The sequence below is a fragment of the Tupaia chinensis genome, unplaced genomic scaffold (assembly GCF_000334495.1).
Source record: "Tupaia chinensis unplaced genomic scaffold, TupChi_1.0 Scaffold000196_1, whole genome shotgun sequence".
Classification (NCBI taxonomy): Eukaryota; Metazoa; Chordata; class Mammalia; order Scandentia; family Tupaiidae; genus Tupaia; species Tupaia belangeri.
The window spans coordinates 2,802,903-2,816,231 of NW_006159671.1; the positions used below are offsets into that span (position 1 = coordinate 2,802,903).

The 13,329-nt window shown below is 37.1% G+C and overlaps 1 protein-coding gene across 1 annotated transcript in view; it reads left to right on the forward strand.

Moving 5' to 3' along the window:
* The window catches only part of GAS2 (growth arrest specific 2), a 136,266-nt gene that overhangs the window by 41,061 nt on the left and 81,876 nt on the right, over nucleotides 1–13,329 (forward strand). Inside the window, exon 3 of the mRNA XM_006146905.3 lies at nucleotides 1,864–2,005. Within this exon, the coding sequence (XP_006146967.1) occupies nucleotides 1,864–2,005 (142 nt within the window). The remainder of the gene's footprint in view (nucleotides 1–1,863; nucleotides 2,006–13,329) is intronic.

A 13,329-nucleotide genomic window follows, 5' to 3' on the forward strand; every position in this document is an offset into this window, starting at 1 on the left:
AGGACTTCACTAATCCCACTTAGACCACAATTTTGTTTTTTATAAGCCTTCTTGAAAATGAACTGAGCAATTGATATTTCAGTTATTATATTTACTGGTTCACAGAAAATAAAGGAAACACCTTCTAAGAATTTAAATCACAAAGGACTTTGCCCTTAATCCTCTAGCTCTTTGGCCCAAAGTGCTATGTAGACCAGATCATCCAAATCCTTGGTCCAGTCTTTCAGATCACATGAAGTTATGTTCATGAAGGTACAGTTTCATGAAATGCCTTAGAAAATGGTTATATTGGGGACCAGCAGTTGGTGTAGGGGGTATGTCGCTGGATTCCCATGTAGTCGACCGTGGTTCAAGTCCTGGACTCGGTGGTTTAAACTCACGCTGGGCGCGTGTGCGTGCATGCCCAAGATCCTGAGAGGAGAATGGAGGAGAAGGGATTGTGGTGTGGCCATCCCCCTTGGGGGGTGATTTATTGCCTTCTGTCTCTCTGTCTCTTTCTGTCAAGCGCAAGCACCCTATAGCTAAAACCTCTGCCCTCCCCCCAAAAAGAAATTGGTTATATTGTATTAAAAAAAAAAAAGAAAAGAAAAGAAACTGTAACACTTGGTATGATGCCAAAGGAAATTTCCTGGCTAAAATTTTATGGGACTGTAAATATAAAAGTCTGTTTAGGTCGCCATCCTCCTTAAGTAGTTTATTTCAAAAGAGAAATAATGAAGAATATAAATATTGGGGCCAGCAAATGGCATGGTGGTTAAAGGCACTGGACTCCAACATGGCCGACCACGGTTCAAGTCTTGGACCTGGTGGCTTGCTTTCTCACTTCCTCTCTCTCTCTGTCTCTCTCTGATCAAATCTGGAAAATAATAATGATAATAATAAATAAAAGTTAAATAAAATACTTCTTACAAAAAGAATATAAATATTAATTTTCAAGGTTCAGACCAAAATTAGCTTAGTATTATATAGTATATCTATACCCTATGGTTTAAAAAATAATAATCTGAAAGACTGTAAAATATTACTGTTAAAACCATTCTTTTTATAGAATTTTTGCCATAGGACATGTGCACTCACTAGAGAGAGACAGAGAGACAAAGGAAATGAGAAATCACTACCCAAAGGTCCTGGCCATGCTGCAATCCCTTCTTCTCCATGCTCCTTTCTGGATTTGGGGCATACACATACATACACCTGGTGTATTTTTCAGGCTGCCAGGTCCAGGACTCGAACTGTGGTGTTGACTGTTTGAGATCCAGAGCCTTCACTACTTTGCCACCTGCTGGCCTGGGAAAAGCACTTTAATATCTCCCTATATTTGTACTGATGATAGAGACATTATCTTAAATAATTCTGCTGCAATCGTTTGACTTTATCATTTTTTTGTGTAATTTTATCTTATTTATGTAGGTATTCACATATAAATAGAGGTAGAGGTAGATTTGCATATATATCATATTGATATGCTATATTTATGTTTGTCTCATTCTTCTTTTGCAAATGAGAAATGCATTTATAAATACTTTATGAGAGCTACTGATAGAGTACTTAGATGAAAGAGAATGTCAAGAAATTGTTATAGGAAAGAAAGAGGTAATACTGAGCTAAGAAAGGAACTTACATACAGTTACTACTAGATACAGGAAAGGGAAGGATCTGTGCTTGCAGGAGAGATTTCCGTAGTCCCTTAATTCCAGGTAAGTTTCATAGCATTTTCTTCCTTTTCTATGGATCTTCACAAAACGATTTATTGCCATGAGGTCATCTCAGAGCATTTTGTTGGAAACATAAATGTGTTTTTAATGTGTCACTGTGATGTTCTTACCATATATCCCACCAGAATGAGATTTCTATATTTTTCAGGGTCTGCCATTGAAGAAGATTCCATGCAAAGCCAGTGCACCCTCAGGCTCCTTCTTCGCTCGAGATAATACAGCAAATTTCCTATCCTGGTGCCGAGATTTAGGTGTGGATGACACATGTCTATTTGAATCTGAAGGCTTGGGTATGTATTTTTTTTTTCTTCAGAATTTTAGCTGATACAATATTTAAATTATTTTTCATCTTTAAGTTTAGCCAGCAGAAAATGATTGATGTCATTTCACAGGTTATTAGCTTTAAAAAGTATGGGTTTATTGTAATTTTGCAGATTTGCTGTCAATGTAATCCTTTGAACTTAGGTACATTTGCCTTGTTACTACTGGTCACCTCGAGATAAAAGAATAGGAACAGAACTAGTGTACTCCTTTTCAGATTAACACTGAGGGCCACTAATGCAATATTGGTTGACCCTTGACAAACTAGGGCTGAATTTTACTGCGAGGCCTTCATCTGGTTTGGAAGGGTAGCTACATATGTTGTTGCCACATGATATGTCTTTCTGCTTCTGGATAAGTGCGAAGCCATTATCTCCCACCAGCTCTATCTTTGTTGAAACTAAAGTTTGTTAGTTTATTTATTTATCTCTTTTTTAGTGAGTGAAAAGCCAGGCTTGCATACAAGATACTGAGATCATTCAAGATGAAATAAAACACAGACGCCTTAGTGTGTAGTGTATATGGAAAGGGAGTTCCATACATTTAAGTGTATGCCTTAATGTATATGTTGGATTTCACTTTGTTTTCTAATAGAGTTTTGGCAAATCCACATCCAGACCAAAGAGCAAGCTTTCATATTTCCTTCAGAAAGCATACATTGGGCTATTCAGTATTCCCACATGGCTTGATACCATAGGATTACATTTTCAAACCTCCTATGTATGTTCCATCATGGTATACCTTAAATGTGAAGAAGATTGGAATTAATATTTCATTTTAATGAAATGAAACCATGTAAGGAAAGGAGACATCTAGGGAAAAGAAAAGCTTTGGTTCTTTTGCCTAAGGCTTTAAAAAATCAATTTACAAAATCACATAATACCAAATATTAACATCAAAGTAAGCTGAGCATCCTTCAGCAAGAGCAAGTATACAAATTGCCTTCCAAAGAGTCAAAATACCCTTTGCCCTGAGGCCTTACAAAACAATATTCCTCCGCTGAACCTAGGAAATTAATGGTAGCAGCTGAAATCTTACTCATTTTATATGCTTAAGGACATTTATATTTGTTCAAAGAGGAGTTGGTGTGATATAGGAAAGTTTGCCATTGAATTTCTGAGAACTCTCTCAGCAGAGAGGAGAATAACATGAATTTAGACCAGAAGAACATTCTAGATCTTAAAGAAAAAATAAACCAGAATATCTGGTTAGCAACACATTACATACAATAGTGTGTTCGAGTGCTTATTAAATAAGTGATTTTTTCATTGTTCTTACTCTTTTCTCACATCAGAGTAAAGAAAATTGGGTGAAAAATGTGAGTTTAGATAATACCTTTTTCAGTTTAATGATTGTTTTACAAATAGATTTCAACTTCCAGGTTTGTAAGTAACTGTGTGATTGAAGGATTATCAGAAAGGCATAAAGAGGAATTATGTGTAAAAAGGCAAAACACAACCAAACCTTTGAAAGACAGGATGGAAAATGTCCATTACTGTATATAACTGCAATCAAAACTTAGTCATGAGGAGTACCCTCTGCGTGTGTGGGGAATTAACATCATGATTTAAAATTCTGGGGTGCCCTTGCATCGCCAAGAACTGCCACACAGGAGACTCTTTTATTGTTAATGTGTTAGTTTGCTCATTGTGCAACTTTTCATTAAAGAAGCATGTTTTCAGTGACTACTACCAGAGAGTTACTGAGAGCCAGGAATGTAAATCTGACCTGTCTCAATTTTCTCATGATCCATGAGTTACATTGTTACTGCAAATAATACAAATTTTGGATAGAATCTCAGAAGAGTGGTCTAATACTGAATTTCCTATGCTGGCCGTATCACTGAAGTTCAAGGTATTAATGTATATTCAGTGCATATTATCTTGTTGACTTATAAAAATCTTACTCGGGTAGTAAGTAATGCATTTTATACTGAAACTATAAAGCTTAAAGCAACTCATATTAATAACCTTGGTATAGAACTATATCCTCTGAGGCATATAACATTGTGTTGAGAAGAATTCTGAGATAATCTGTTTTCTTCATCCTATTTAAAACAATGACAACAAGTGACATTGTAAGAAGAAAGTCCACGATAACTTATCTATGTAATCACTAAATATTTTGTTAAAACTATTTGATTTTGACTGCCGTTTATATCATAGCTTAAACTTGGAGTTAAAATGTATTTATATTCCAGTGGTTTAATAAAACCAAGTTCTCAAGGCTAAAGACCTATTGTTAAATCATTTTTAATCTTTTCAGTACCACACTAAAGCGTATATTGGGTTGTCAGGAAAGTCATGACATATACAGCAACATACTTCCTGACTTTCCTGATGACCTAATAGTTAGGCTGTCGAGTTTCCTGATCAGTGGAAGGATAAACTTGAAGTTTCTGATGCTCTGAATAAGACATGAGGCAATAACAGCCCCTGTGATGCAGAAGGAGGCAGATATCATAGCATTGACTTTAGGATGAGTCAGACAAAGGAAACAGCTGTGGCCATAGATGTTAATGATAATCAGGAGGAAGGACAATGAGAAATTCCATTTCCTCTAGTGGAACCTTTCTCCTTGGATTTTTCTTCTTCTTCACGGTGGGTGAGGAAGCGATGCAGCCGCGGCGGATGGCCTTAGACTCTGCACTGGCAGAGCTGACTTTCTTGCAACAATAGCACTGTGTTCTCTGCTTGATGTCTTTTCACACTTCACTTTTGAAAGGGAATGTAGGGCAAGAGCTTTTCTTTTTTCCCTACCTCAAGATTTCATTTCAGTAGCACACAAGATGAAGAGCAGCCTTTGTGCCCTGATGTTTTGAACAGCAAATAAAATAAAAAGATGCCCCGATGAAGGGGGAAAAATGTGTTTGAATGAGTGATAAAGTAGATCACTGTCCTGTGTATGAAGAGGCTTCTGTTTTTAGCTCTTCAAAGGTCTTTGCCTGCATAAAGCATCCTTATCTTTGTGACAACTGATATGCTACCCTGTGTTGCAGTGCTTTTATTTTTGTACAATTATTTGTCAGAGGATCTTGATTCACAACTCACTAAATCTGTTCTCTTTTCAAACAGCTAATGACAAGAAATCTCAGTGGGTAGGGACGGTGTGCTAGGGGTGAGCTGGAGAGTATGAACAGCTAATTCCATATGCTTCTCTCATGCTTTCTGTCTTTTTGATTCTTGGCAGATCATTTCCTATGCCACACACAGTCATATACAGGATAGAACCTGCAACTTAGTGCTCTTGCCATTCTTTTTAAAAATATTTTTGTAAATTGCCAGAGGGCACGCTCACTTGCCAGAAAGGGACAGAGAACTAGAGAAGGAGAAAGCACCTCTCAACGTAGTGTGATCCCACTGCATTTCCTTTTCCTTCATTTCTCCATCCTGTGGGGATTTGGAGCATGTGCGCACACACACACCCTATGTGGTTTTCCAGCCACCACGTCTGGGACTTAAATCACAGTTAGCTATGTGAGACCTAGCTCCCTTAACCACTAAGCTATGGGGCCAGCACTTTTATGGCTTTCTTGAGACACATTCTTGACAATTTTTCCTTTGTGAAATTTGAGTTATTTGACTCATAGATTAACTATTTATCAAATAGTGCTCTGAAAAGGAACCAATAGATAAATGGACAAAGGTCTTGAAGAACCTACACAAAAAAGACCTCTAAAAATCCAACTAAGATATGAAAAGTAGGTAACCTTAGTAATAAGGTAAATGTAAATAAAAATTATTTAAAAATCAGCAAAATCAATAAAATGATTTATTTGATGTTGGTAAGTAGGAAATCAAAATTATGTACAAATTGTTGAAGACAATTAGACATTGTATTCCTGTCTTTGGAGGACAATTTGACACGATATGCCAAAGACTTCAGAAGTACTATATACTTAGGTTAACTTTTTCTATGCCTGGAAACTTATCTGAAAGAGGAGTAGAGGATGGTGCCTTAATATTCACTGAAACATTGTGTTAAATAATAAAAACAAACAGAGTCTATGATATTTGATAATAGCTTGAACAAACTATGGTCTTCTATAGATACCAAGTAAAAATGATATTTTTTAAACTATTTAAGCATATTGGAAAACATGAGATACTGTGAACATGAAGTTGCATATTCATAATTAATATACAATAACGCAAGTGTTTGTTCAGAATTTGAAAGAAAAGCAAACAGTGATTGTGTTGAGATGTCCTTTTTTAAATGATCTATTAACATCCTGTGATAGGAACCAGTTAATGGCAATGACGCGTAATCTCGCTCCCCAGGGACCAGGTATTGAAGCCAGTAAGCTTTTGTTCAAATCAGCTGAGGCAAGGACAAGGGCAAGCAGAGCATTTTTTGATTTTCGTTATTATGAAGTTACTCCTCCTCATGAGATTTCCTTGTAAAGGACACTCTAGTGAGTAGCATTTTGATCTCACTTCCTCACACGTCAGCACTCTACAAGGTCACCCGGGAGAAAGATCCACCACTGTGGCCAGTCATCTGCCAATTTCATTTTTGGATGGATATGCGCCATTATGTAATAGGTTTGGGATTCTCTCCTTCTTAAGGATTCTGTATGAACATTATTGCCTGGAATCATCATCCTTACCAACATATTTAGCTGAGTAATAATTCTGTGCAAAACAGAATATTTTTTAAAAATTTATGATTATTATTATCTTTATTTAACTTGCTATAGGGCATGTGTGGTCACCAGAGAGAAAGAGAGAATGAGAGGACGTGAGAATGCAAGTTGCCAAATCCGGCACTCGAACTGCCATCAGCCATGTAGAAGTCTAGTGCCTTAACCACCATGCCATCCACTGGTCCCCAAATGTAGTATTCTATACTGAAGTTTTCCATTTCTTCTTTTACTATCCTTGGGAAGCCCGGATTAGAGCTCAGCTCAGCTGAGCTCCCTTGTGATTCCAAGGAGGGGTTCACTTGGAAAAGAGAGAGCATTCGCAATGGACACCAGCCTCACAGCCCAAGACTGGGGTCTAGTTCTAGCACCAGCACACATCTCCCATGTAATTCTAAAGGCATTGCTTAACTATGGCTCTGAATTTCCTCATCGTAAGCAAGAGGAGTCAACTGAATGTTCTCTGGGGGCTTCTGCAACGCAGTGATTTCGTGCTGGTAGGTAACGTCAGAGAACGTCTTGTGATCATGAGAGTTAACAACACTTCAAGCCTTCGTGTTGTGTTCTTCGTTATATTTGATTTTCCCCCACCTTATACTTTAGGGATTGTGCCCTCTGTGCACCTTATCATTCAAAAGACATCCTCATCAAGGCCCTTTTTAGTTTCAGTCTATAGCCTCCGTCTTCCAGGCATGGTATTTGTGGATCTCTCTCAAGTTCTGAAATGTGACATTACTCAGGATGGTCTACCATAAACAGGCAGAGGAGTTTCAAAACACACAGCTGGTTTCTATAGGATAGACCCTACGTGGTTTCAGGCTGCGCTCAGGTGTTTGACTCTCTTTCCTCTTGGAAAATGACCTTTATCTCCACGTCACTACTTTGAATAAAAACAATAACAAATGTATTAGAACGCTTCATTTTTTTGGAACGGAGGGGGACGGAGAGAAGGGTAAGTATAAGTGTGAGTGTGTTTGTGCACACTTGGAGAGATTCAGGGAGGAGTTCAGAATTTATTTTGGTGTAAATTGAGCCAGAGTTTTAAAACAAAAAATGACTTCATCAAAGCTGACACTTTAAGTAATTCTGGAGTTGTATACTACAGAGTAACAGATAACATAGATTTTTGTGTGCTCTGTAGAGCATATTCTAACCATAAAAGTCTACATGCAATGCTCATTTGACCCACTACTGTTCAAATCAGGTCGACAGAAAACTGGATTCATTAGATTGCTTTAAAATATTTAGGATTATGCTTAAGTTAAAAAGTGAACATAAATATTTTATTGAATTTAAAAGTATGTAGCTTATCATTCTAAAAACAAAACTGTTCCTCAGTAATTTTTTTAAATGAACTTCTTCTGATTGTAAAGTTAAAAACAAAAAGTTTATAAGACTAGTTATGGAAGCATTTCTGTTTTCAGTGTTGGAGAGATGTAGAAGTTATTAGTTATTAATAATTTTCCTAATAATAAGTTAGATAGTTTAAAAAATATTAATTTAAACATTTTAACCGCCTTTTCTAAATAATACTGAATACTTAATGTGGCTCATTTGCATTACTCATTTTAAGATCAGAAATCTGTGATTTTTTCCCCAAGCTTAAAACCAATTTTAAATTATAAGTCATAAAATTGATGCTGTATGTGATTTTTATCTAAGATATTTTAACAAATACTCTTTCCTTAAATTAGAAGTACTCTTGTTTGTGGGGTTTATTATTTGTAATTTCCATGGGCACACTGATTTAAAAATTATCAAGTTCGTTTATTTTCTTTTCAGGACATTGTTTCTTTGCAATACTTGTATACATTCTGATGACCCGGGAAATGAAATAAAAAGAAGAGGGTGGGGAGGAATACTTTTAACATATGAACTGTTTGGCTTGCTGTAATTGTGTCAATATCATGATATTATTGGATGATTATAGGATTGGAGGCCAGTGACTTCCCTTCATCAATATTTCTCTGAGACAGAATCTTCTCAGCGAGAAAAGGGTTTGCTCTCTGCCGTGTAGCATGCTAACGTGTGTGACGTGGTCTGAGCGTAACTTCTGAACGTGTCCTTGCTGTGTTTGTGTTTGTGGTGTGCTGCTGTCTTCTTTTGATGCATCACTGGTGAGCGTGGTCTCACAAAATCCTTCGTCCTATTGAACGGAGGTGATTCTTTTGCTTCGGAGGTGAACATCCACCTGCAGTATTGGTTTGATGGCGTGCAAAAGTGAAAAGGATTGTGTATGAATTTTTAAGCAATCACATTTCTTGTGTTATACTTTAAACTCACTTGCTGCATCAGAAAAAGAACCTATGCCTGCATTCCAGTGTTGGAGAAACTGTTCTTGTTCTTGTTGTCTGTACTGAGGACTATAAGAGTATTTCCGAGGAGAAAAAAATAAGTGCTATTACTTTTATTAGTGTTAATGTGACGTAACAATTTCAAGATACCTATTCAACTCTGGGTTATTTATATTCACTTTATGTCTTCCCCAGGATCACTTTCTTTTAGCTTTTATTATTTTTTCAAGCAACCTTTTGTTTTATAAAGTCTTACTTTATTTGCATCTTAAGCTAGTTTTTCTTTTTTTTTTAAGTTGTTTTTTTCCATAGGACCATGTGCTCACCAGAGACAGACAGTGAGGGGGAAAGTAAGAAATCCCCCCCCCCACACACACACACACACAGGGGGGATGGCCACACAGCAGTCAGTACTCCTCCATTCTCCTCTCAGAATTTTGGCCACACACACACACACACACACACACACACACACACACATGCCTTACATGTGTCAAGCTGTCAGGGCAGGGACTCCAACTGTGGTCATCCATCTGGGCGTCCAGCATTTTAACCTCTACGCCACCTGCTGGCCCTTTGTTTTACTTTTGAACTCAGAGGACCCTTTCCAAATCCAGCCATTTACCCCATGGTAGGGAAAATGTAAGAGAAGAATATTGAATCTTATTGAGGTATTGAAAAATGTCTCTCTGGAATGATAGTTTTATCAAGGACTTGATAAAGTCCGTTGAATTAGGAAAACAGATAGCTTTCTAGCTTTCTGAGTGTTGAATATTCACTGCACCAAGCACCAGTGTTTTCTAGCTACAGCTCCATCCTCACTAGGGGATAGCTAAGCAGGGCAAATACACAACCACGTGTATTCTCCCTGCCGCTGTAGTTCCACGGTGGGAAGCTAAGCCTGGGAGAATAAATCCCTTGCTTCTACCTGGTCCAATGATGATTTGAGTTCTGCTCCCTTTAACTCCAATGATCATGCCTCCATGTTATGGGAACCATGTTTTATTTGAGTTAATTTTAAATGTACTAGGATAATTTAAAGGAAAAGAGAATATGAAATACAAATATAAATTAAATTAGGAAAGACTTTTTTCTCGGATTGCTGTTCTGAGTGACTGAATAGTGACCTAACCCCTTAAGTTAGCATGAGTGCTGGATGCTGGAGAAAGGGCCCTCCTTGTTCCAAGAACTTCACAATTTAGTGGCAAAGGCAATGAGCTACATTCTGTTGTACAGATCTTCCAGGACTGATGAGTGTATGTATGCATGGGCACTCCTTGATAATATGCTTTATGGATGCTATGGTCTACTTTAAATCTTTCTGACTAGGGATTCTGAGACATTTGGAAACTCACTGAGCATTAATGAGCTTGTGAGAGTCTTCCTTCTATGCTTTTTCCTTTTTCTCGTTAGTGTCATGGCAGATTTAGAGTCCCTAAATTGATATCCCTAACTGCCTTCTAAGTGTAAACACCCAGATTTCTGTCCAGGTCTTACTTGAAGTGATAGAACACAGGGGCAGTTTGTGACTATGTCTTCACTTTTTTGGGACTTGTCTTTTATACCTATAGATCCTGGCAGGAGAGAAGTGCCCATAATGTTCACTAGAGGCCAGTCCAATGTGTGAATTATTTTCCTTCCATGCAGTGTCATCATCACCATTACCACTGTTATCCGTCAGATCCGTAGGGCATGTTTTGGGTATCAAAGGGAGAGAAGAGTTAGATCCCACTTACAGTTAGATAGGATAAGGGTCCCAGAAAGCAGGCACTATGTTTTCTTTTTAATATTGTCTCTGTGATTTTCCTCTATGGTCTGGTTAGTAGGCAGTAGACACCCTTTTACATGTCTCTAAGGGATTTATGACTCCTTGCTAATATGGCAGGAGATTGGGATCTTGAGCGCAGACAGGGTAAAGCCCCAAGATGGAGTCACAGTGGCTAACTTTTCTCAGCCAAAGTCTGACTGCATTGAAACTCAAAGCAATTGTAGCTAAGGGCAACCATTTCTATTCTAACAAGAAGTACAACACCATGAAGAATAAGGTAATAAATTGCTCAGACTACTCTGTAAGCAAAGCCCACTTCCTTATCAGAAAATTGGCCCAGTGGTCAGACTGCTAGATGAAAATCCCTCACCTCCAGCTCCTCTTTGGCAACCCAATCAGGCCCCCTCCCACTGCACTGGAAACTTTCTCCTCCCTTGATAAGCTTGGCTTACTATCCTCTCCATTCGTTCATGTGTTCATGACCATTGGACAGAAACCAGCATGAGTGTTGGGTCCAATCATCCAGGACTCCCACATCAAAAGTACAGTTAGATACTGTTAGCAAGATAGACACATAAACTACATCCCATGATGGTGCTATTATAACATTGATTAATGTACGGTGTCTATCAAACTTCAATGCACATACTCATTGTCTGGAAAGCTCGTTTAAGTGTAGATCCTGATGAACAGGGCAGGAATAGGGACCAATAATTGGCATTTCAGACACACTCTCTTGTGATGTCAATACTACTAGTTTGTGGACCACATATTAGTAGTGAAATAGTAACATTTATTGAGTGGTTACCTTGTACCCAAGCTCTTCAACAAGTAATTACCTTACAAAGAGCCAGTAGAAAGCTGGAGGCCTGCTTTAGAGATGAGGCAATTAGGCAGCCTTCAATAGAAACCAACTTTTCTAACTTATAGTTTACTGTATCTCCTATACCACTCTCCCTAACTTATTAGAATCTGTTTTTTTTTTCTTTTGAGAAGGTCGGCAGTCATTGATTATGATATTTGCACAATTTAATAATATTTAACCAAAAATAAAGTCTTTACAAATTTCCTTCATTAAAAAAAAAAGCTAAAACTGTTTCAGGACCAGAGGTGACATAGTGGTTAAAGTGCTGAATCCCACATGGTTGACTACTGTTGAAGGGTCAGACTTGGCAGCTTACAAAGCATGCTGGGTGCATGTGTGTGTGTGCCCAAAATTCTGAGAGAAGGAGAAAGGATTGGAGTCTGGCCATCCCCCCTGGGAGGTGATTTCTCACTTTTCCTCTCTCTCCAGTGAATGCACGCACCCTGTGGCAAAAACCTAAAACCAAACAAATAAAAAACAGTTTCCTTCAAAATTACCATGAATACTGTAGTCTCTATTTGTATAGAAACCAAATGGACAACACAATTTTTCATTCTCTCTCTTTTTTATGCCCATCTGTTAAAACTTAGCTAAACTATACATTCATGGTTTAATGCCTTTATCCTTGAGGATTCTGTGACATTGAAACTCTACCCTTCGCTTTAGCAAAAGCCTCATTTTCTATTCCTGGAGCGAGCAGCATTCCACTTGACATTTGATGCCCATGAGATTTTTATAGAATCTAGGTTATGAGATTGAGTCTCTTGCCACATATTTTTGAATGGAAAACTGTGTTTCTTTTCCCTGGAGGTATTCTGCATTGTGCTTTTCTTTGAAATAGTTTTGATTATTTAAAAAGAAGCCTCCAATGATAAAAAAAAAAACCTTTTGCATAATAATCACCATTGACTAAAGAGCTTTTCAGTTGTTTTAAAGAGAATTTGTTCAGAGAAAAGAAAGCAATGACAATCCCCTCTTCTGCTCTAAATAAAAGCAAAAGGCCATCTTGATGTTACCATGATATAGTGGGGGAGGTGTTTCCTACTAAAAAATTCAGTACAAATTTTCTTTTGAAAAGACAAATGAATATATATATATATATGTGTGTGTGAAAGGCCATCTTAATGTTACCATGATATAGTGGGGGAGGTGTTTCCTACTAAAAAATTCAGTACAAATTTTCTTTTGAAAAGACAAATGAATATATATATATATATGTGTGTGTGTGTGTTTAAGAGAGACAGATATTTTTATAGTACATATGACTTATTGCAGGGACTTTAGTCCAAGCACAGTACATGAAACATTTCTTGCCCAATTATCCTGACAAAGATATGCATTTAAGTATCTGATATAAAAATATACAATGCATGATCAACTTAGATAATTTATCAAAAATGCACTCAACTAAATTATTTTATTCTCAAAGAAAGAGGAAAATTAATGTTAGGATATTTTGTGTTTCAAAAATTGACATATGTCCTAATATAATTGTTACTTAAACTTTGTATTGCCCAATTATCCTGACAAAGATATGCATTTAAGTATCTGATATAAAAATATACAATGCATGATCAACTTAGATAATTTATCAAAAATGCACTCAACTAAATTATTTTATTCTCAAAGAAAGAGGAAAATTAATGTTAGGATATTTTGTGTTTCAAAAATTGACATATGTCCTAATATAATTGTTACTTAAACTTTGTATTTATAGCACTTAC